The sequence below is a fragment of the Bos indicus genome, chromosome 9 (genome assembly GCF_029378745.1).
Source record: "Bos indicus isolate NIAB-ARS_2022 breed Sahiwal x Tharparkar chromosome 9, NIAB-ARS_B.indTharparkar_mat_pri_1.0, whole genome shotgun sequence".
Lineage (NCBI taxonomy): Eukaryota > Metazoa > Chordata > Mammalia > Artiodactyla > Bovidae > Bos > Bos indicus.
Genome location: NC_091768.1, coordinates 41,123,604 through 41,143,897, shown reverse-complemented (window position 1 = coordinate 41,143,897; position 20,294 = coordinate 41,123,604). Strand labels below are relative to the sequence as shown.

Below are 20,294 nucleotides of genomic sequence, written 5' to 3'. Positions count from 1 at the left end.
TCCCTGCCCAGCCCCCACTTGCTAATGGCATGTGCAGGCGTCTGCGCTGCTTCTCCACTGGGGGAGTTACCCTAGGGCTCGTAATCTGCGGGTTTTAATTGTTTATTTATTTTTCCTCCCTGTTTTGTTGCCCTCTGTGCTTCCAAGGCTCCACACAGATTCGGCAGTGAGAAGGTTTCCTGGTGTTTGGAAACTTCTCTCTTTTTAAGACTCCCTTCCCGGGACGGAACTCCATCCCTCCCTCTTTTGTCTCTTTTTTTGTCTTTTATATTTTTTCCTACCTCCTTTCGAAGACTTGGGTTGCTTTTCTGGGTGCCTGATGTCCTCTGCCGACATTCAGAAGTTGTTTTGTGGAATTTACTCGGCATTTAAATGTTCTTTTGATAAATTTGTGGGGGAGAAAGTGTTCTCGCCGTCCTACTCCTCCGTCATCTTAGCTTCTCCCCCACAGTTTTATTTTTTATTGATTGATGGATTGTCACACTGCATGGCTTTCAGAATCTTAGTTTTCCCAGCCAGGGATTGAACCCAGGCCCTCAGTAGTGAAAGCACTGAGTCCTAACCACTGGACCACCAGAGAATTTCCCATACAGTTTAAATTATTTTTTTTAATATGTTCAAATTGAGACTTAGAAATGATAAATATTCAGATTAATCTTTTGTACTGGGACAGAAAATGGGGCAGGTATTGCGCTCAATAGACAAGCAGGAAATTAATAAATCTCTTTATTACTTTGGAAGACTTCAGTTGTCTAGAAATTGCATCCTTGAATAGGCAAGGCCTTTGGTAGATAAGTATATCTACTCTTGGGATGCCAAACCAGGAAAGACAGACTAGAGATGGTCCCCAGACTTGGTCCTTGCTGGAAGTGGTATATTAGAGGCTAGCAAAAATGTCAGAGCAGAGGAGGTGACCAAGGCAGGAGGATGTTAAAGAACAATGTAGTAACTTCACAAATCACCCAAGGCTTGGGTGACTTGAGCAGAGGAGCACTGAAGAGGCAGCTTGGTATACTCTAGAACTGCAGCTTGGAACTAGGAAAACTAAATTTATTCTTGATACTGTTGTCTGACCTTAGAAAATTTCAGTGTTGCTTCAGATCCCTAACTGATAAAATGGACATAATAGTATCTGTGATTCCTGAATCATGGGGATCTTGTAAAAATAAAAATGAGTTAATATACATGAAAATACTTGAAAAATTTTAAACTTCAATTAGAGTTTATAAGAAATTATCATTATTATCACTGGTCACCAAAATACTTGCAATATATCAGAGACTTCTATTTAGGTCATCTTTGTCATTTCTCTCTTTAGTTTGGCTTAAAACATTTATAATAATGATAATGCAAATGCTATTATTAAAAAAAAGCACTTTTGCATATATTTAACTCAACCCTCTCAACAACCCTATGATACAGTTATGATTTATTAGTTCCTGTTAAGGCGATTTTTCCAGTAGTCATGTATGGATGTGAGAGTTGGACTGTGAAGAAAGCTGAGTGCTGAAGAATTGATGCCTTTGAACTGTGGTGTTGGAGAAGACTCTTGAGAGTCCCTTGGACTGCAAGGATATCCAGCCAGTCCATCCTAAAAGAGATCAGTCCTGGGTGTGCATTGGAAGGACTGGTGCTAAAGCTGAAACTCCAATATTTGGCCACTTCATACGAAGAGTTGACTCATTGGAAAAGACCCTGATGCTGGGAGGGATTGGGGGCAGGAAGATAAGGGGATGACAGAGGATGAGATGGCTGGATGGCATCACTGACTCGATGGACATGAGTTTGAGTAAACTCTGGGAGTTGGTGATGGACAGGGAGGCCTGGCGTGCTGCGATTCATGGGGTCGCAGAGTCGGACATAACTGAGCGACTGAACTGAACTGAGGTGCTGTTATTATCCTTACTGCCACTTTACAGATGATGAAACTGAGATACAGTTAATTTGAGTGAATGGCCCTAAATCTCACAGCTTCTAAGTGCCAGAGCTAGAACTCAAGCCTAGGAACTCTGGATCCAGAGTCTGTGCTTCTGACATATTTTTCTTAATATGTTCAAATTTTTTCCTTTATTTTGTATTTTTAAAAGTATTCTGTTTTCTTTCAGCTATTTTCAGCTAAAGTGATGGGTGATCCCTTTCTTGTGGGGGAGACAGGCCTGCTTGCGCTCAAATCTGCAGCAGACCAAGGACAGAACCAAGGCCAAGATTCCCAAATGCTGCTCCTGGAAATGTTTTCCAAACTTTTGGAACTCTTGACCCTCCGGCATAGGCTGATAGAGATGAGTCTGGAGACTATACACTTGGCACGGTCAGTAGGGGGACTCACGATCCACATGGAGGGTAATAGACTCTGGGTCTTCATACCACAAGCCTTGCCGCATCTGTGCTCCCAGAGTAGCCAGAGTGAGCTTTCTAAATGACTGAAATGATGACCTCCCTTCCACCTTCCCTCCCTCCCTGTTTCTCTTTTCAGGTCTCCCACAGGCCTCTCTCACTACTCAGCTAGTCTTGGTTCTCCTCTAAGCACCTGGGCTTTTTCTCCATTCAGCCATTGCCTTTTAATTAGGTGCCTAATGTTGGTTTATTAGTTTTCCTGCTAATGTAAGCTCCCTAAATGTAAAAGCTCTGTCCGTGTTGTTTTCCATAGTATCCTATTGGGTATGAAGACTGACCCTCATCAAGCACCTAATGATACTGAGTGCTCAAATATAATTAAGTTGAATAGCAGAGAAGAACCAGTGGAGGGCCTTCAGAAAGGAAAGAATGAGTCAGTGATAGCATCCAGGTCTGGTGGAAGTATGAAATGTTCAACAGGCAGGGGGAGAGAATACTTGGTGAGTTCTGTTTTTGCTTTGCGCATGAGAGGATGGTAAGACATTTAAATGAACATTTCCCTAAACGGGAGAAATATGGAACTTGAGGATTTGTTGCAAACATATATGAGTTTCGTGTTCTGCCCCATGAGAGTCCCTGAAGACACAGAGAGTCCAGTTATCCACCATAAACCATGATCTAGGGCCTACTGTGTCCAGGGTCTGTACTGGGAACTTTCCATGTATTAGTTCATTTAATTCTCAGAATATTCTTATGTATAATAGATTAATGATGTCCTTATGATATGATATTATGATATAATAGCTTGCAAACATTTTACAACCAAGAAAGTAGAGGCTCAGAAAAGTAATTTTCCTAAGATCACATAACCAGAAAGTAGTAGAAGCAGAAATCAAACTATGGGCCAAGATAATATTAACCACTATGATACTATCTCCTCATAATTTCTGATCCTTGTTCTCAGGGAGTTCACAGTCTAAAAGTTACCCCTAATAAAGTTTAATATGATATTCTAGTCATATGAACAAAATACTATGGGAGCACAGGAAGTGGAGTATTTCATTCTTTCTAAGTGAATCAGAGAAAGCTCTACAGAAGAAGGCCTAGGGATGATTGTGTACCTCCACAATTCAAATGTTCAAGCCCTAAGCCCTAGTACCTCAGAATGTGACCTTATTTGGAGATAGTCTTTACAGAGAAAATGAAGTTATTAGAGTGGGCTCCTATGTAATATATCTGGTGTCCTTCTAAGAAGAGCTGGTTTGGACACAGATGTATCCAGAAGGAAAACTATGTGAAGCCATAAGGATGTGATGTTCATCTGTAAGATGAGGAGAGAACCTAGAAAATATCCTTCATTCAGAACCCTCAGAAGGAACCAGCCCTGCAACACTTTGATCTTGGACTTCTGTCCGCCAGAACTGAGACAGATTTCTGTTATTTAAGCACCACCACCCCCAGTTCTTGGTACTGTTTCACAGCAGCCTAGCAAACTAATGTAGGTGTCATTTGAACTCAGCCTTAATGTACCAACTTCTCAAGATGAAGAAATGTGTTAAAATGGGGATAAGAGAAGAAAGGAAGGAATTCTAAACACAGAAGGCTGAAATGCCACAGCGACATCTGAATGGAGCCTGGCTGCAAGTCATGGGGGAGTAGAGCTCAGAGTTGAAGGAGGACAGAGATGGGGTCACAGGTTCTTACACAAAAGGGAGATGGTAATGGCCCAGAGTTGAATGACAGACTTCCCAAGGAGGACATGCAGAAGGTGAGGAGAGGACTGGGTTTGGAACTCCAGGAAACACCAGGAATTTGAAAATAAAGAGGAGAAGCCAGAAAGCAGTGGCAGCAGCAGTGGCGGGATGTGGGGATGTGGGCAGTGGTGCTTGCCCCCCACTCTCCGCCCCAGCCAGGGCCCTGGCATGGGATGGGTGCAGCTCTTTGAGGCCCATCATAGCAATGAGCAACTGTGTCATCAACAGCCTGAGGGAGCAGCTGGTGGGGGTCCCCTCCCAAGAAATCTGGGTGACCTGCACAGGGTCCTGAAGAGTCTCCAAAAAGGCCAATGGCATGGCATGGGTGGTGGGGGAAAGAAAGTGAAGTCGCTCAGTCATGTCCGACTCTTTGCGACCCCATGGACTATAGCCCTCCAGGCTCCTCTGTCCATGGGATTCTCCAGGCAAGAATACTGGAGTGGGTTGCCATTGGGTGATGGGGGAAGGCTGCTTCAAAAGAAAAAGAAAAAAAAGGAGAAGCCAGTGAAGACAGAGTGGTTATGAGGCAGAAGCATGGAGATCCTGGATTCAGGAGAAAAAAATGGTTCAAGGAGCAGACAGGCCAGCCCCGAGGATCTCTGAGAAAAAATGGTCAACTTTCTACTGAGAGCAATACTGGTGACCTCAGGAGCGCTCGGAAGACAGAAGCCAGCTTGCAGGAAATGAGAGTTGGGGAAGTGCCCAAGCATATCTCCTCCTACCTTAACTACTATCTTTAACCATCATAGCTGAGGGCAGACTCAAAACCTTGTGACTCATTCATTTCACACCGGACTTGGCTACTTTTGTTTTGACTTTTGCTTTTGTGCTTATTCAGATGGCTTGGTTTTCCTACCACTTACTTTCCTTTTAGGGAAATTAACAGCAAATGTTCTTGGCTTTTTTTTTTTTTTTTTTTTCCACTTTTAGTCTCTATAAGGATTTGGCGTGTGAGATGGGTTTTGAAGAGTTCCATTTGTATCTGAGGCCTGTTCACTTTGAATCTGCATCACACAAGGACAAGGTGGTCCATCCACCTCCTGTCTTTATAACCTCTCTGCTGGAGGACAGTGACTGCGTAGACAGGTGAGCCTTGAGAGAGTCAAAGTAAAAATAATGAAACAGTAGAATGGCAGTGAAAAATAGTTTCTATCAGCACCACAAATGCAATTGCATTCTAATCTCTCCCTTATAATCTATCTGCCATGATGTCAATATTTTCTTTTCCTTTTAATAGGATGGGAAAAAATAAGATCTCAATCAAGGGGGATAATTGGGTTAAAAACATTGAATAACTGAAAAATTGAAGAATCAGATTAGAGAGCTCAAATGGATGGAATCTTAGGCTCAGCAACTGCCCAGGGCAACCATGTTGCTTCCAGATAGAATGGAGTGTGAGGGTTGGTCTGATGGAGCAAGAATCATGGATCCCTGCCCAGATCTCTGCTCTTACTTTCCCTGGGACCAGGAAAGAGTCAGTCAAGGTTTTTAGCAACTGCTTGCTCAAAACTCTAATGCAATGTGTATCTAATATGTATGGCAATATTTCTGTCAGGCTCTTTTGTTTGCCAGTATAAGAAGCCAACTCAAACCAGTGAAACCTCTTTTTCATGCCCCATAGGTTTAGCCCATTGCCCCAAAGAAAACACTCTTACTAGTAACAGACCAGAATCTACTCAGTGGGGGAAGGGAATCTTCCCTCCCCCCCATACAAAGTCAGCCTTTGATGCCTACCAGGGATAAACTCATCTCCCTCTTCTTTCCTTGTCTGTCTTCCCCTGAGGGTCTTAGCTCTGTCCTGGAGATTCCTGATATGAGTCCCCCCAAAAGGAAGGCAGAGCTGACTCTAAAGGAGGGAAGGTCACCTTTGCTTTGCTATTGTGTATTACTGCTCAGAGTATAGCAGTATGCTAAAGGAGAGAGCATAGGCTGGAATGAAGGGGTTAGGACCACAGAGTGAATTTCTCAACCTCAGAAATTTGAAATCTGAGGTTGGAAAACTCTCTTTGAGAGGGCTGTTCTTTACATCAGAGGTAGTTTAATAACATCTCCAATCTCTACCTACCAGATGTCAGCAGTATGCTTTCCCTCATTTGTGATGATCAAAAATGTCTCCAGCCATTGCCACTTGTTCCCTGAAAGCAAAATCCCCCATGCTGTATCCTGTCATATAACCTAAACCAAAAAGGTGATTTATTGTAAAGATACAAAGATATCTCACAGAAGCTGAAGGCAGAAAGTGTGATTGGGCCTCAAACGAGGCTAGGTCTCCAACCTGGAGCCAAGCTGTTCTCTGGATCATCAAGGGCCTCCTGCCAGAGCTGTTATTTTACACTGCTGTGAAAATAGGCCATATTTTTGTTCAGCCAGAATCAACCAATCAACACAAACTGTCTGAATGTTCTGTGGCCTGGCCAAGTGGTGATTGGTCCTCCCACTGATGACCCAGAGATCCTTCAAGATCTGAAGCACTTTCTGAATTACCAGGGGAAGGTTTTTACATCCAAGGAACTTGTATCTTGAATTTGCATTTGTTTTATGTATGTTAATTCCTTCAAGTTATCACTTTGGAGTGCCATTACAACAACATATACCAAACACGAGCATTATTGTTGTTGTTCAGTCAGCATTATTGTTGTTCAGTCGCTAAATCAGATCCAACTTTTTGTGACCTCATGGACTGCAGCACGCCAGGCTTCCCTGTCCTTCACTGTTTCTCAGAGTTTGTTTAAACTCATGTCCATTGAGTCGGTGATGCCATCCAACCATGAGCATAGTGACTTACATTTTGAGAAGCACATTCATGCATATTATCTCCGTTAAGATAGGTGATATTTCCATTTACAGATGAAGGAACCAAGATTCCTAGATATTCAATTACTTGACAAAGTCTTAGAGTTATGAATGAAGGACCATGTCCCAAGGCAGAAACATGGCTGCAAAGACCATTTAGTTGATTGTTGGAGCCATGGGAGAGAGTGAGGAAGTGAATAAATGGGGCCAAGTCAGTGAGGGGCCTGTGCAAATGAGGTCAAGAAGGTAAGAGGAAATATGGAAGAGAGCAAAGGAATAGTGACCATGAGAAAAGAATTTCAGAAAGTCTATCTCAGATGGTTACCACAACCAAACTGCAAGAAGATTGAGGCCAGTAAGGACTGAAAAGACCCTGGAGCCCTTCAGCTTTTGGATGGAAATACTAAGTCTTGTGTAAAATCTGTCCTTGCTGTTACTACTGGTATTTCAGAGCCGATCATGTCACTCTGTCCCTTCAGAACAGGCATCTCCTGGCTAACTGTACGGCACATCAAAACAACATCATGTTTCTTCTTGCAGATATTCTCCTGCTACTCTTGTCTTAGCTATCTCCGAAGTGGATGATAACCAAATTGGCAAATTTAGTTTTTATACAAAGGAAGCCATTCTTAAGGTAAATTATTTTTTTTTCTAAAAAGGAAACGAAAGTAAAATTAAGCAACTTGTTTTTGTATTCCTTAAAAAGTATAATGTTTAATTCACATTAGTTTGACCCCGTATACAAGAAAAGATTTCACCTTCATAAATAATGATGATGGCTTTCCTTGTCTGACATATAATACCTCTTGAGATAACCTCTGCTTGGTATTAAAAAGAAACCCATGTTGGGACTTCCCCAGCAGTCCAGAGATATTTTCAAACCTGGTGTTATTTTTCCCTGCCACTCAGATGGACTTCTTTGCTTCTGTGTGTGTGTGTGCAGGTTTGTATTTGTGTGTGTATGTTTTAAACATTAATCTAATGTTGGCAGTTTTACAAGAGCCTGCCTTTGAGCGTATGTTTGCTAGTTCATCAGAGCCTATGTATCCTGTATCTGACAACTGGGGAAACCTGATGGTGTCCAGATACAGAGCAATTCGGCCTAGAGCCTGCCCTCACAGGATGAAATACTGCTTAGGGAGAAACCAGCTTTAGGCCTGTCGCTGAGGAGCAAGGGTCTCAGCAAATCCAACAGTTTGATCCATGTATTTACGTGTTGAGTGAGTGGTGATCCCCACCCTCAACTTAATCTCTTTCTGTAAGAGAGAAATTGCTAATTACTTTCACATTTTCTTCCTTTAGCTCTTGTGCCATTCAGGAGTGGAAAATATGCAAGTGACCCTAGCATGCCAGGCTACTCAGAAGAATGCTTTAATGGTGGCTGTCCAGCAGGCATCCTTCTATCACACACCCCGTGGGAGCTGTCCCCCTATCAAGGTCAGCCGTAAGAGAAGCCTGAGGCACTCTCCCTCCATTCCCCTTCCCCTCCCTCACTTTGACACTCCTCCCTACTTTCTTTCTTCCCATCCTTCCATCTCCCTCCTTCCCTTTCTCCCTTTTTGACCATTTCCCCCTATCTTTTTATTTTCTTTCCTTCCCTCTTCCCCTCCCTTTCTCCTTTCCTAATACATAGTAACACATGATCAGATTCTTACTGGGTCTCTTAATTTACAGAGCTTTGCTAATAATTTTAATTTTTCCGTTGTGTGTAATGCTGTAATATTGACTAGCTAGAATCAACCAGCAGAAAATAGCCTGTTCCTCCACTCCTACCCTTTGTAGATAAATGATTCCATTGTTTTCTGTTTTATCATTCCTGTATTTCTTATTGCAAAAGTAAGCATACATTTGCCCTTCTTTTTGTCACAATAGGTAACACAAAATATATTCTCTTGAACTTTTTAGTTGTTATTGAGATACAATTCACATTACATAAAATTCACCCATTTAACATATAATTCGCAGGATCATACCATCATCACCACCATCTAATTCCAGAATATTTCCTCATTCTCAAAAAGAAATCCTAATCCGCATCCCCCACTTTCCTCATCTCCTAGCAACGAGTAATCCACTTTCTGTCTCTGTAGACTTCCCTATTCTAGACATTTCATATAAATTGAATCGTACAACATATGGCCTTTTAGGTCAGAATTTTTTCACTTAGGCACAATGTTTTCAAGTTTCATCCATGTCGTAGCATGTACCAGTACTTCATTTTCTTTTTGTTTTATTTTTTACTGATGAATAGTATTCTAGTATATGTATATACCACATTTTATTTATCCATTTATCAATTGACAGACCTTGGGTTGTTTTTACTTTTTGATTATTATAAATAACACTGCCATGAACATTTAAGTATAAGTTTTTCGAAGGACATATGCATGTTTTGAGTTTCCTAACACTTATTATTGTCTTTTTAATTTTAGCCATCCTAATAGGGTAAAATGATTTCTCATTGTGACTTTGATTTGTATTTTTCTAATTACTTATGACGTGACATTGAGCATATTTCCATGTGCTTATTGACTATTTATATATATATATATATTAAAGAAATGTCTACTCAAATCCTTTGCCCTTTTATAAAGTTGGATTTTTTTGTTACTGAGTTGTAAGAGTTATTTGCATATTCTGAATACAGGTTCCTTATCAAGTATATGATTGGCAAGTAGATTCTTTTATTATGAAGATCATCTTCTTACTTTCTTGATGATGTTCTTTGAAACAGAAGTTTTTCATTTTGATGTGTCTAATTTACCTAGTTTTCTTTTTTAACTTGTTCTTTTGGTGTTATATTAATATTTAAGAAGCCATTGTTTAATCCAAAGTCACAAAAATTTACTCCTATGTTTTCTTCTAAAAGTTTTGTAGTTATAGCTCTTACTTTCAGGTCTATGATTCATTTATAGTTAATTTTTATATGTAGTATGAGATAGGGCATCCAAGTTCATTCTTTTGAGTGTAGTAATCCAGCTGTCCCAGTACCATTTGTTGAAAGGACTCATCTTTCCCCATTGAATTGTCCTGGCACCCTTAACAGAAATCAATAGACCATAAATGTAAGGGTGTATTTCTGGACTCTTGATTCTATCCCACTGGTCTATACGTTTGTTTTCATGCCAGTACCACTGTGTTTTGATCACTGTAGAGTTGTGATAAGTTTTGAAATTAAGTACAAGTCTTCCAACTTTGTTCTTTTTCAAGATTGCTTTAGCTATTGGTCCTTTGCATTTTCACATGAATATTAGGATCAGCTTGTCAATTTCTGAAAAAATAAAGCCATTTGGGACTTTGACAGGGATTGCATTGAACCTGTAAATCAGTTTGAATACTATTACCATCTTAACAATATTAAATCTTCTGATCCATGAACATGGGAAGTCTTTTCATTTATGTCCTCTTTAATTTCTTTCAACAATATTTTATAGTTTTCAGTGTACAGGTTCTATACTTCTCTTGTTAAATTAATTCCAAAACATTTTATTATTTGTAAATTATTGTAAATGGAATTGTTAGTTTCATTTTCAGTGTTCATTATTAATTTATAGAAATACAATTGATCTTTTATTTTGCAATCTTGCTAAGCTTGTAAATTCCTTAGGATCTTCTATGTAAAAGATTATGTCTTCTGCAAATAGAGATAAATTTAACATTCTCTTTTCATTCTGGATGCCTTTTGTTACCTTTTCTTGTCCAATTGCCCTAGCTAGACACTGTAGTACAAGGTTGAATAGAAACAGTGAGAATGGATATTATTGTCTTATTCCTTATCTTAGGAGGAAAGCTTTCAATCTTTAACCATTACATATGATGTTAGCTATGAGTTTTTCTTAGATAATTTTTTTTTACCAAGTTGAGGACATTCACTTTTATTCATAGCTTTTTGATGATTTTATCATGAAGGGGTTTTCGATTTTATCTGTATATAATACTCTAAGGCATTTTTTTCCACTTAACAGTATATCCTAGAAATCACTCTGAATTAATTCACAGAGATTTCCCCCCATTTCCAAAAACAACTTTATATAGTTCACTCTTATGTGTATATACTTGTGAATATAATTTAGGTGCAAAATTAAATATAACTTTAGGAAGTCAACTTTCCAGATGGTCTTAAACATTCTCTAAGCCTTATGAATTCTATATTGTTGTTGTTCAGTCGCTGAGTCATATCTGACTCTTTGTGACCCCATGGACTGCAGCACTCGAGGCTTCCCTGACCTTCACTATCTCCCAGAGTTTGCTCAAACTCATGTCTGTAGAGTCGGTGATGCCATCCAACCATTTCATCTTCTCTCCTGCTTCTCCTCCTGCCCTCAGTCTTTCCCAGCATCTATATTCTTGATATATGAATCCTATACAGCTTACCACATTTTACCCCTTAGCACATTTCTCTATTTTCACTCTTTACATTAATAAAAGAGTATACATTCATAAGTATGGCAAGAATATTCAATCTTCACTTCTACTGCCAAATACTAATTCCCATAGAAATCAAATACTGAAGTAGAAAATAGGGATAGAGTAAGTTATATTGATTTTTAAAAATTCAACCCCTCAAGTCTTAATTCAGTACATACTTTAAGTTAGGCTCATCAGATAATACTGAGGTCTGATTCATGAAGTGAAAATGAAAGTGTTTGTCACTTAGTCGTGTCCAGCTCTTTGTGATCCCATGGACTGTAGCCTGCCAGGCTTCTCTGTCCATGGAATTCTCCAGGCAAGAATACTAGAGAAATTATATCTGGTGTATAAAATGGGGACAGGCTCATAAGTGGTTTAAATACAAGGAATAATAGAGGTTCAACAAGCTATAGGAGGACTTTTAAAAAAAGAGAGCTCACATCTGGGGAACCAGAAAGGGCAGCACAGAGTGGGGACATTTGGAAAAACTTGAAGGATGAGTGTTTTGACTGGCAGAGATGACTATGTGATCATTTTGAGTAGAGAGAAGACCTTCTGATGCTCAAGCATACTATGAAAAGACAAATGAGTACTAGGAAAAAATGGATGCCCAGCTTGGCCCCACCTGTGGTTTTCATGCATAGTTGACATATGGAATCTTTTCTTCAATTAATCTTAAGAAGAATACCAATATGTAAAACAGATATAAGTGGGGTTTTCCAGGTTGAGAGGCTTTTATGTCACTTCCTGAGATTCCTCCAGGAAGTAAATGGTGAAAGTCACCAAATAGGAAGATACAACAGGGGTGGGAAGGCATTTAGAGTAATAGCCTGAAACGACATAGCACAAGGAGGGGTAGAGAGGACTAGGGTTATATATATGTATGTGAATACATGAATATATATAGTAATACATGTGAGTTTTATATATATATGTGTGTGTATTTATATACTCTTCTACAGATGTGGGACAGGATGAAGTCTAATGATATAGTAAGGAAGAATAAATGATGGAGACATTGAGAGGGAACAAGGGAAAGGAAGGGAAAGGAGGGAGGAAGGAAGGAAAGAAACAGAAAGAGAATAAAATTGTTACTGTGTAATAAAATGAAATTGTAATACAATTGATACAGTAATAAAATTGATACAGTAATAAAATTGATACAGTAATAAAATTTTTACTGTGTCCAGGCCAAAGGTGTAGAGTGTTTCAAGAAGAAATGAGTCACCAAGGAAGATGAGCAGGTGACAGATAAACACATAAATAATGTTCAACAACATTAATTATTAGAGAAATGCAATTAAAACTCCAGTGAGCAACCCCTGCACACCCACTAGAATGGCTAAAATTTAAACTATTCTGAGTCTTGGCATGACATGGAGGATCGGAAACTCATACACTGCTGATAGGAATGCAAAATGGTTACCTTGCAAAACAGCTTGGCAGTTTCTTAGAAAGTTAAACATATACTTACCATATGATTCAGCCATTTCACTCCTAGGTATTTACTTAAGAGAAATGAAAGCACATGTCCGTCCAAAGACATACGTAAATGTTTATAGCAGCTTTATTTAAAACAGCTAAGAGCTGGCAAAAATCCAAATGTCCACCACCAGGTGAATAGATAAATAAATTGTGGTATATTTTACAGTGGAATATTGCTCGGCAATACAAAGAAATAAGTTGTTGACATAGACAACAATATAGATGAAGCCAAACCAAAAAAAGTATATATAACTGCATGATTCCATTTATATAAAATTCTAGGAAATGCGTTCTAATCTATAGTTGGAGAAAGCAGAGCAGTGATTGCTTGAGGAAGCGGGCTGGGTAGGAGGGATGGCTATGGGCTTTAGTTTTATTGCAGCAATGGTTTCACAGTTGTATACTTATTAGATAAGTCCAAACTTATCTAATTTACTTTATACTTTAATTACTGTATACTTTGTGTGTTGTTTACTGAATGTCAATTATACCTAAATAAAGCTATTATATTTTAGGAGGAGGAGGAAGAAGTTAAATTAAATGTAGAGGGAAGAACAAGAAGAGCAGGAATTGAAATTAGGCTATTTTACATTCTCAGAAGTTCATTGCTGACTCTGAGAGAGCTATTCTAATGGGGTTGGAGTGAAAGCCAGACTACCAGAGTAGAAAAGTAAGAGAATGATAGAAATGTAGAAGCAGAGAATATTTACAGCTTCTGCATTTGTCTGCTAGGGAAGCCATACCAAAGTAGTATTGACTGGTAGCTTAAACAACAGAAATTTATTTTTTCATAGTTCTGGAGGCTTAAACAACAGAAATTTATTTTTTCATAGTTCTGGAGGCTTAAACAACAGAAATTTATTTTTTCATAGTTATGGAGGCTAGAAGTCCAAGATCAAGGAGGCAGCATGTCAGTTTCTAGTAACAGTTCTCTTCCTTGCAGATGGCCACATTCTCACTGTCCTCACAAGGCAGAAAGAAAGTCCTGGTGTCTCTTCTTCTTCTTATACCAGCTTTATCAGCCCTATCAGATTAGGGTCCTGCCCTTTGACGTCATCTAATCCTAATTGCCTCCCAAAGGCCCCATTTCTAAATGCCATCACATTGGGGGTTGGGGCTTCAATCTAAGAATTTATGAGGAGACAGAAACATTTAGTCCATCATAACTCTTTAAGAAATTGGATCAGAATTTAAAAAGAAGCTTGAGGTGTAGGAGAATTAAGAATAAAATAGATGTAATCATATTTGTAGGAAGGGACTGGAAAAGAAATTGAGGCTAGAAACAAAAGATCCTCATAGTTGGGATTTTCAATGCACTGAGGGGAGTCAAGAAATTAAGGGTTCAATTTAGCAGTTTCTATTGTCTGGGCATGGTGGTAAGCTAAAGTGATGGATGAGCCTGGACTCATGGAATGTGCTGAACAACCTTGGAGATGGAGGACATTACCCTTTCTTTCCAGGTGAAGAAATAGGCTGATAGGTTAAGGGACAGAGCCAAGATCACCTGCTGAGTGTCAGCACTGGGCTCTGATTACAGAGCTTGTTTTCTTTCCTCTTAGCTCACTCATATCCTTTCTAAGGCCCCTTGTGTCTTCTGAACTAGTATATTCTACTATTTTTAGGAGACTGGGATAGCCTGAGTCTTCAGAAAAAATCAAGATGGAAACTTTAGACTTTTTAACTCAAGATTTTTTTTCTTTTGCCTCATTTTCCTTTCCTTCAGTAATTCAGCTGTGGAAAGCCTTCTTTCTTTGAAAAAGAATGGGCTTTCCTTTGAAGGCTTAATGTTTTTCTTTTAGTTAGTATTTTAGAAAAATGTAAAAGAATCCCATCTATCTTTCCTTGTATTTATCCTCCATAAATAATAGGAATATTGGAAGATAGAGATTTCCCTTTTTTTCTTCCCACTCTTCCTTCCCCTCTTGCCCATCATCCCTCCACCTCTCCCTCCTTCATTAATACATTGTACAGGGCAGCTTATACAGCCCACCTCCATCTGCTTAGGTCGTACCAGAATGGCACCCTGAGATGATTCTTCAGATCTTGTACCCTGAAGTTCATCAGCTGTATTTCTTGAGAGGCCCCTATACAAAGCACTCCAACTAGCCACCTTGTAAGATGGAGAAATTTTTCGGAGAGCACTTTAGACAACTCTGTTCTGTAAATAGTCACATTTAGTGCTTCACCCTTTCATTGTACAAAGTGGTATCTCTTCCATGTGCTCCCTTACTTGTTCTCTTCTCTTCTCTCCCTTCTACTCTCTCTCACCCCTAGGGTACCAGGCCATTTACATGTATTTGGGATCAGTTATAGCTGTTAGATAATTTTACTGTCAGTACCACAAGACTTACAAATTCAACAAATTTAATTCACTTTGGTTTGAAATATTGTAGGAAATAAGTTCTGGTCTGAGAAATCATAGTGGAGTGGGTCCAACCAGAAGAAGAAATTCCAGAATTGTGAATGGCATAGAAGGCATGCTGTTAGCCCCAATTCCAAAAGTCTCAGATGCCCTAACTCATCCTTCAAAAAGATTCCAGGCTACCAAAAGGTACTGCACGGGGGTAGCAGTGGGCGGTTGTTTATAATAACAAAAGTATCCTCTTTTAAGTCATTTAATACAAGTATTATGGGATTGGAGGATGCCTAAACTTCCAGAGTGACCAGCATGTGTTAAAATTTTTAAGACCTTGTCTGAAAACATTGTATGAACACTAAGAAGGCTTAGCTTCTAATACGCTCCAGTCTATGAAGGAGAGTCAACAGTTTCCAATTTCAACCTCTTTTCTCTTCTCCCTCTTTTCCTTTATCTTTCTCTTCCTGTCTTCCCCTCCTTCCCTCTCTATTTTTCAAACTCCAAAGAAGGTAGAACATAAGGAAGAAGAGTATGAGCATGTCCAAGTTTTCCACTTCTATTTTAAACAGAAAAGGACAGAACTACCCTCACTATCCTACCAAGGGTTTTTCCATTGCTTAGAATAATAGAATGGTAACTGTCAGAGAGGCAGGGCCTCTGCAGATATGTATCTGTAAACTAGGGACATCCTGTTATATCCTGATCTCATCTCACTGTGACGAAGAAAGAGGTTTGTATTCTGTAACAATTACGAATACTCTGAATAACTGAGGCATACCAATGACACTCTAGTCTAATCCTGGCAAATTTAGAATGAAAAAGAAAATGACAGGCAAATCTTCTCTGCTCCTCAAGATGCCATTAATCTGACACATGGCCAGAGTTCAAGTGTCCTAAATCCACACTTCAGTGTGTGGATGGGAGATTTAAGACCAATGTGTCTAGTCAAGAGGACCCTTACAAGGCCACATCAATCCAGGGACCCCTACAGTTCAGACCAGGAAGGTACAAAGGGACACTGGGAGTACAAACACTGGGCCAGGCTATGAAGTTTGGGAGTGGGGAGGGACTGCTGGTGCATGCTTTAGGCACAGTGTGGTCCCCAACAAGGCTGGTGACACAGCAGCATGCCCAGTGAATAGAAGAGGAACACTTGAAGCAGGTGAGGACCACAGAAGCAGAGCTACCTGCTCTCCTGCTGCAGTACCCAGTTTGCAGCCCCAGGTGCTCCGTCAGTCAGGGAGTTCTCAAGTTGTCCTCTTGTCGTATGAGCACTCATCTCCTGCCTTGGGCTCACATGCCTCTGTTCACTTGTCAGGGCTCCGGAAGCTTTCGTGTCTATTCAACTAGAAAAGGTGGGGCTGCGGGACATGATGCTGAACGCCTTCCTCCTCAGGAAACAAGCCATGGCTGACAGAATGAAAAACCTTGTGAGTAGAGTAAGAAGGGCTCCCTAAAGATCTCATCAGCTTTTACATTTGAGCAAGTAAGAAATCCTTAACTTGGAACCTGTTGCTTTCAGCCTATTTGGGTAAAACCATGGAAAATATAAAGAACTGAAAAAGAGAGTTCAATAAGAAATAGAAAGGAAGTCAGCTAATTGCAGTCTACTTTTTAAAATATGTACATTTTTCCAAGGGCACATTATGCTTTGTCACTTTCTAAAAAGAAAGTTTCAGTACCTGCTTGGAAACATTTGATGGTTCCTGAGTGACCCACAGGTGCTTAGGAGGTTTAGACAAGGTGAGCAAGGGCATTTGCCATCTGTTAGGTTGGCAATTCACCTGTTGGATTGCTGACATAACCACTCTGTTTTTCAGACACTACCACCATGTTTGCATTTAAGGATTTTATACTAACCTAACCTTTGGAAAATCCATAGATGGAGGAGCCTGGTAGGCTGCAGTCCATGGGGTCGCTAAGAGTCAGACATGACTGAGCGACTTCACTTTCATTTTTCACTTTCATGCATTGGAGAAGGAAATGGCAACTCACTCCAGTGTTCTTACCTGTAAAATCCCAGGGACAGGGGAGCCTGGTGGGCTGCCATCTATGGTGTCGCACAGAGTCAGACATGACTGAAGTGACTTAGCAGCAGCAGCAGCAACCTTTGGGGTGCCATTTCCTTCTCCATAAAATTTAAACCTTTAGTCAATTAAAAGTGTTGCTTATTTTTATGAATATCATTTCATTATTCATTACTTTTTTGATGAGGGAGTCCTTAGGCTAATATATAGTTATTTGGGAATGAAATGACGAGGTTTATAATCTCTAGGCTTTGTTCTTTTATTACTGAAAAGGAAGGACTTCAATTTACCTAATTCAGTTCTACAAATTGGATATGATGGAAGCTAGGGCTTCTAGATTACTGCTCAGCAATGATGTGGGCAAACGACTCCTTCTGATAAGTACTTAAGTAAATTACTTTGATACATAAATTACTCTTTATAATATTAAAAAAATACTGACCAAGTGAAAATGTATTAGCTCATTAACTGCCCTTCAGGAATATCCAATGCCTATCAGATTAGAAAGGATTCAGGCAAGATAATTGTTAGTTTTGTCAAGGTCTGGGATTTTAGCCCACTTATAAGCTAAGAAGGTAGCCTGTTACTGCTCTGAGGATGCTGACAGAGAACACTAGACTCTTAGGTCAGAGAAAAACGACTTTGTTACTCACAGCAGAGCCAGCATCATAAGCCTCACGTTTGTGTCATTTCCCTTTGCCTCCCAAGTCCCAGGGGCAACATGGAGGAGCCGAGGTTGAACACAGTTTTGTGTCAGAGTTGAAGAATACTGAGTTTAGGAATCTACCTCTATTATAGCAAACTTGCTCTATTTCATGGAGGGAGACATTACCTCATTCCTCCAGACTGCTCTCTGCAAACATAACCCTGAGAAATGGTTCAGGTAAAGAATAGTCAGGGCGTTGAATTCTTGGTGTACTCACAAGATGTGCAGGAGTAGAAAAGACCCACAGGGGGAGTACCTCCCAGTAGGTTGACCTTCAGAAAGAACATCTCAACTGTGTGACCTACTCCCACTTTAAGTTGGCTATAAGTTTGTGCACGTGTATTAGCTTGGGAAATTCTTATAGCCAATTGTCTAATAGGAAAACTATCATTCTCTTTTATCACAGGATGAAATTGGGAAAGTCAAGAGAGATGTTATAGTTGAATATTGCCAGAAGTGAGTATAATATATGTAAACTATACATTCTGATTTCTGACTCTGAACTCAATAAACAGCAGTATTATATAGAAATCTGGACAATTAGTTAGCTGGTTTGTGTTTAAATAAGCCTATTTAACAGTCCTATTGTTGTTCAGACACTAAGTCATGTCCAACTCTTTGCAACCCTATGGACTGCAGCACAGTCCTTCACCAAGCCTCCCTGTCCTTCACCATCTCCTAGAGTTTACTTAAACTCATGTCCATTGAGTCGGTGATGCCATCCAACCATCTCATCCTCTGTCGTCCCCATCTACTCCTGCCTTCAGTCTTTCCCAGCATCAGGGTGTTTTCCAATGAGTCAGCTCTTTGCATCAGGTGGCCAAAGTATTGGAGTTTCAGCTTCAGCATCAGTCCTTCTGATTAATATTCAGAGTTGATTTCCTCTAGGATTGACTGGTTTGATCTCTATACTGTCCAAGGAACTCTCAAGAGTCTTTTCCAGAACCACATTTCAAAAGCATCGATTCTTCAGTGTTTATCCCCCTTTATATCCAACTCTTACATCCATATATGACTACTGAAAAAACCACAGTTTTGACTAGACAGACCTTTGTCGGCAAAGTGATGTCTCTGCTTTTTAAACACTGTCTAGTTTGGTCATAGCTTTTCGTTCAAGGAGCAAGCATCTTTTAATTTCATGGCTGCAGTCACCATCTGCAGTGATTTTGGAGCCCAAGAAAATAGTCTGTTACTGTTTCCACTGTTTCCCCATATATTTGCCATGAAGTGATGGGACCAGAGGCCATGATCTTAGTTTTTTGAATATTGAGTTTTAAGCCAGCTTTTTCACTCTTCTCTTTCATCTTTATCAAGAGGCTCTTTAGTTCCTCTTTGCTTTCTGCCATTAAGGTAGTATCATCTGCATATCTGAGGTTATTGATATTTCTCCCAGCAATCTTGATTCCAGCTTGAGCTTCATTCAGCCTGGCATTTCTCATGACGTACTCTGCACATAAGTTAAATAAGCAGGGTGACAATGTACAGCCTTGAAATACTGCTTTCCCAGTTTTGAGACAGTCTGTTGTTCCATGTCTAGTTCTAACTGTTGCTTCTTGACCTGCACACAGGTTTCTCAGGAGGCAGGTAAGGTAGTTTGGTATTCCCATCTCTTTAAGAATTTTCCACAGTTTGTTGTGATCCACACAGTCAAAGCTTTGGCATAGTCAGTAAAGCAGAAGTAGATGTTTTTCCGGAACTCTCTTGTTTTTTTGATGATCCAGTGGATGTTGACAAGTTGGCCTCTGGTTCCTCTGCATTTTCTAAATCCAGCTTGTACATCTGGAAGTTCTTGGTTCACATACTGTTGAAGCCTAGCTTGAAGGATTTGTGTGTGTGTGTGTGTGTGGTTTATTTTTTTATTTTTATTTTTTTTAATTTTATTTTATTTTTAAACTTTACAATATTGTATTAGTTTTGCCAAATATCAAAATGAATCCACCACAGGTATGCCCGCGTTCCCATCCTGAACCCTCCTCCCTCCTCCCTCCCCTACCCTCCCTCTGGGTCGTCCCAGTGCACCAGCCCCAAGCATCCAGTACCGTGCATCGAACCTGGACTGGCGACTCGTTTCATACATGATATTATACATGTTTCAATGCTATTCTCCCAAATCTCCCCACCCTCTCCCTCTCCCACAGAGTCCATAAGACTGATCTATACATCGGTGTCTCTTTTGTTGTCTCTTACACAGGGTTATTGTTACCATCTTTCTAAATTCCATATACATGTGTTAGTATACTGTACTGGTGTTTTTCTTTCTGGCTTACTTCACTCTGTATAATAGGTTCCAGTTTTATCCATCTCATTTGAACTGATTCAAATGTATTCTTTTTAATGGCTGAGTAATACTCCATTGTGTATATGTACCACGGCTTTCTTATCCATTCATCTGCTGATGGACAACTAGGTTGCTTCCATGTCCTGGCTAT

The 20,294-nt window shown here is 39.8% G+C and overlaps 1 protein-coding gene across 6 annotated transcripts in view; it reads left to right on the top strand.

Annotated features, from left to right (window-relative positions):
- LOC109563840 (uncharacterized) overlaps window positions 1-20,294 on the top strand; it is a 205,093-nt gene that overhangs the window by 101,744 nt on the left and 83,055 nt on the right. For all 6 annotated transcript variants that reach the window (XR_011568321.1, XM_070795502.1, XM_070795501.1 and 3 more), the window contains 7 exons: window positions 2,106-2,308; window positions 5,019-5,174; window positions 7,422-7,515; window positions 8,184-8,318; window positions 15,170-15,327; window positions 16,451-16,562; window positions 18,272-18,321. Coding sequence is in view for 5 of the 6 variants with exons in the window: in XM_070795502.1 (XP_070651603.1) it covers window positions 2,106-2,308; window positions 5,019-5,174; window positions 7,422-7,515; window positions 8,184-8,318; window positions 15,170-15,327; window positions 16,451-16,562; window positions 18,272-18,321 (908 nt within the window). In the remaining variant the exon portion in view is untranslated. The remainder of the gene's footprint in view (window positions 1-2,105; window positions 2,309-5,018; window positions 5,175-7,421; window positions 7,516-8,183; window positions 8,319-15,169; window positions 15,328-16,450; window positions 16,563-18,271; window positions 18,322-20,294) is intronic.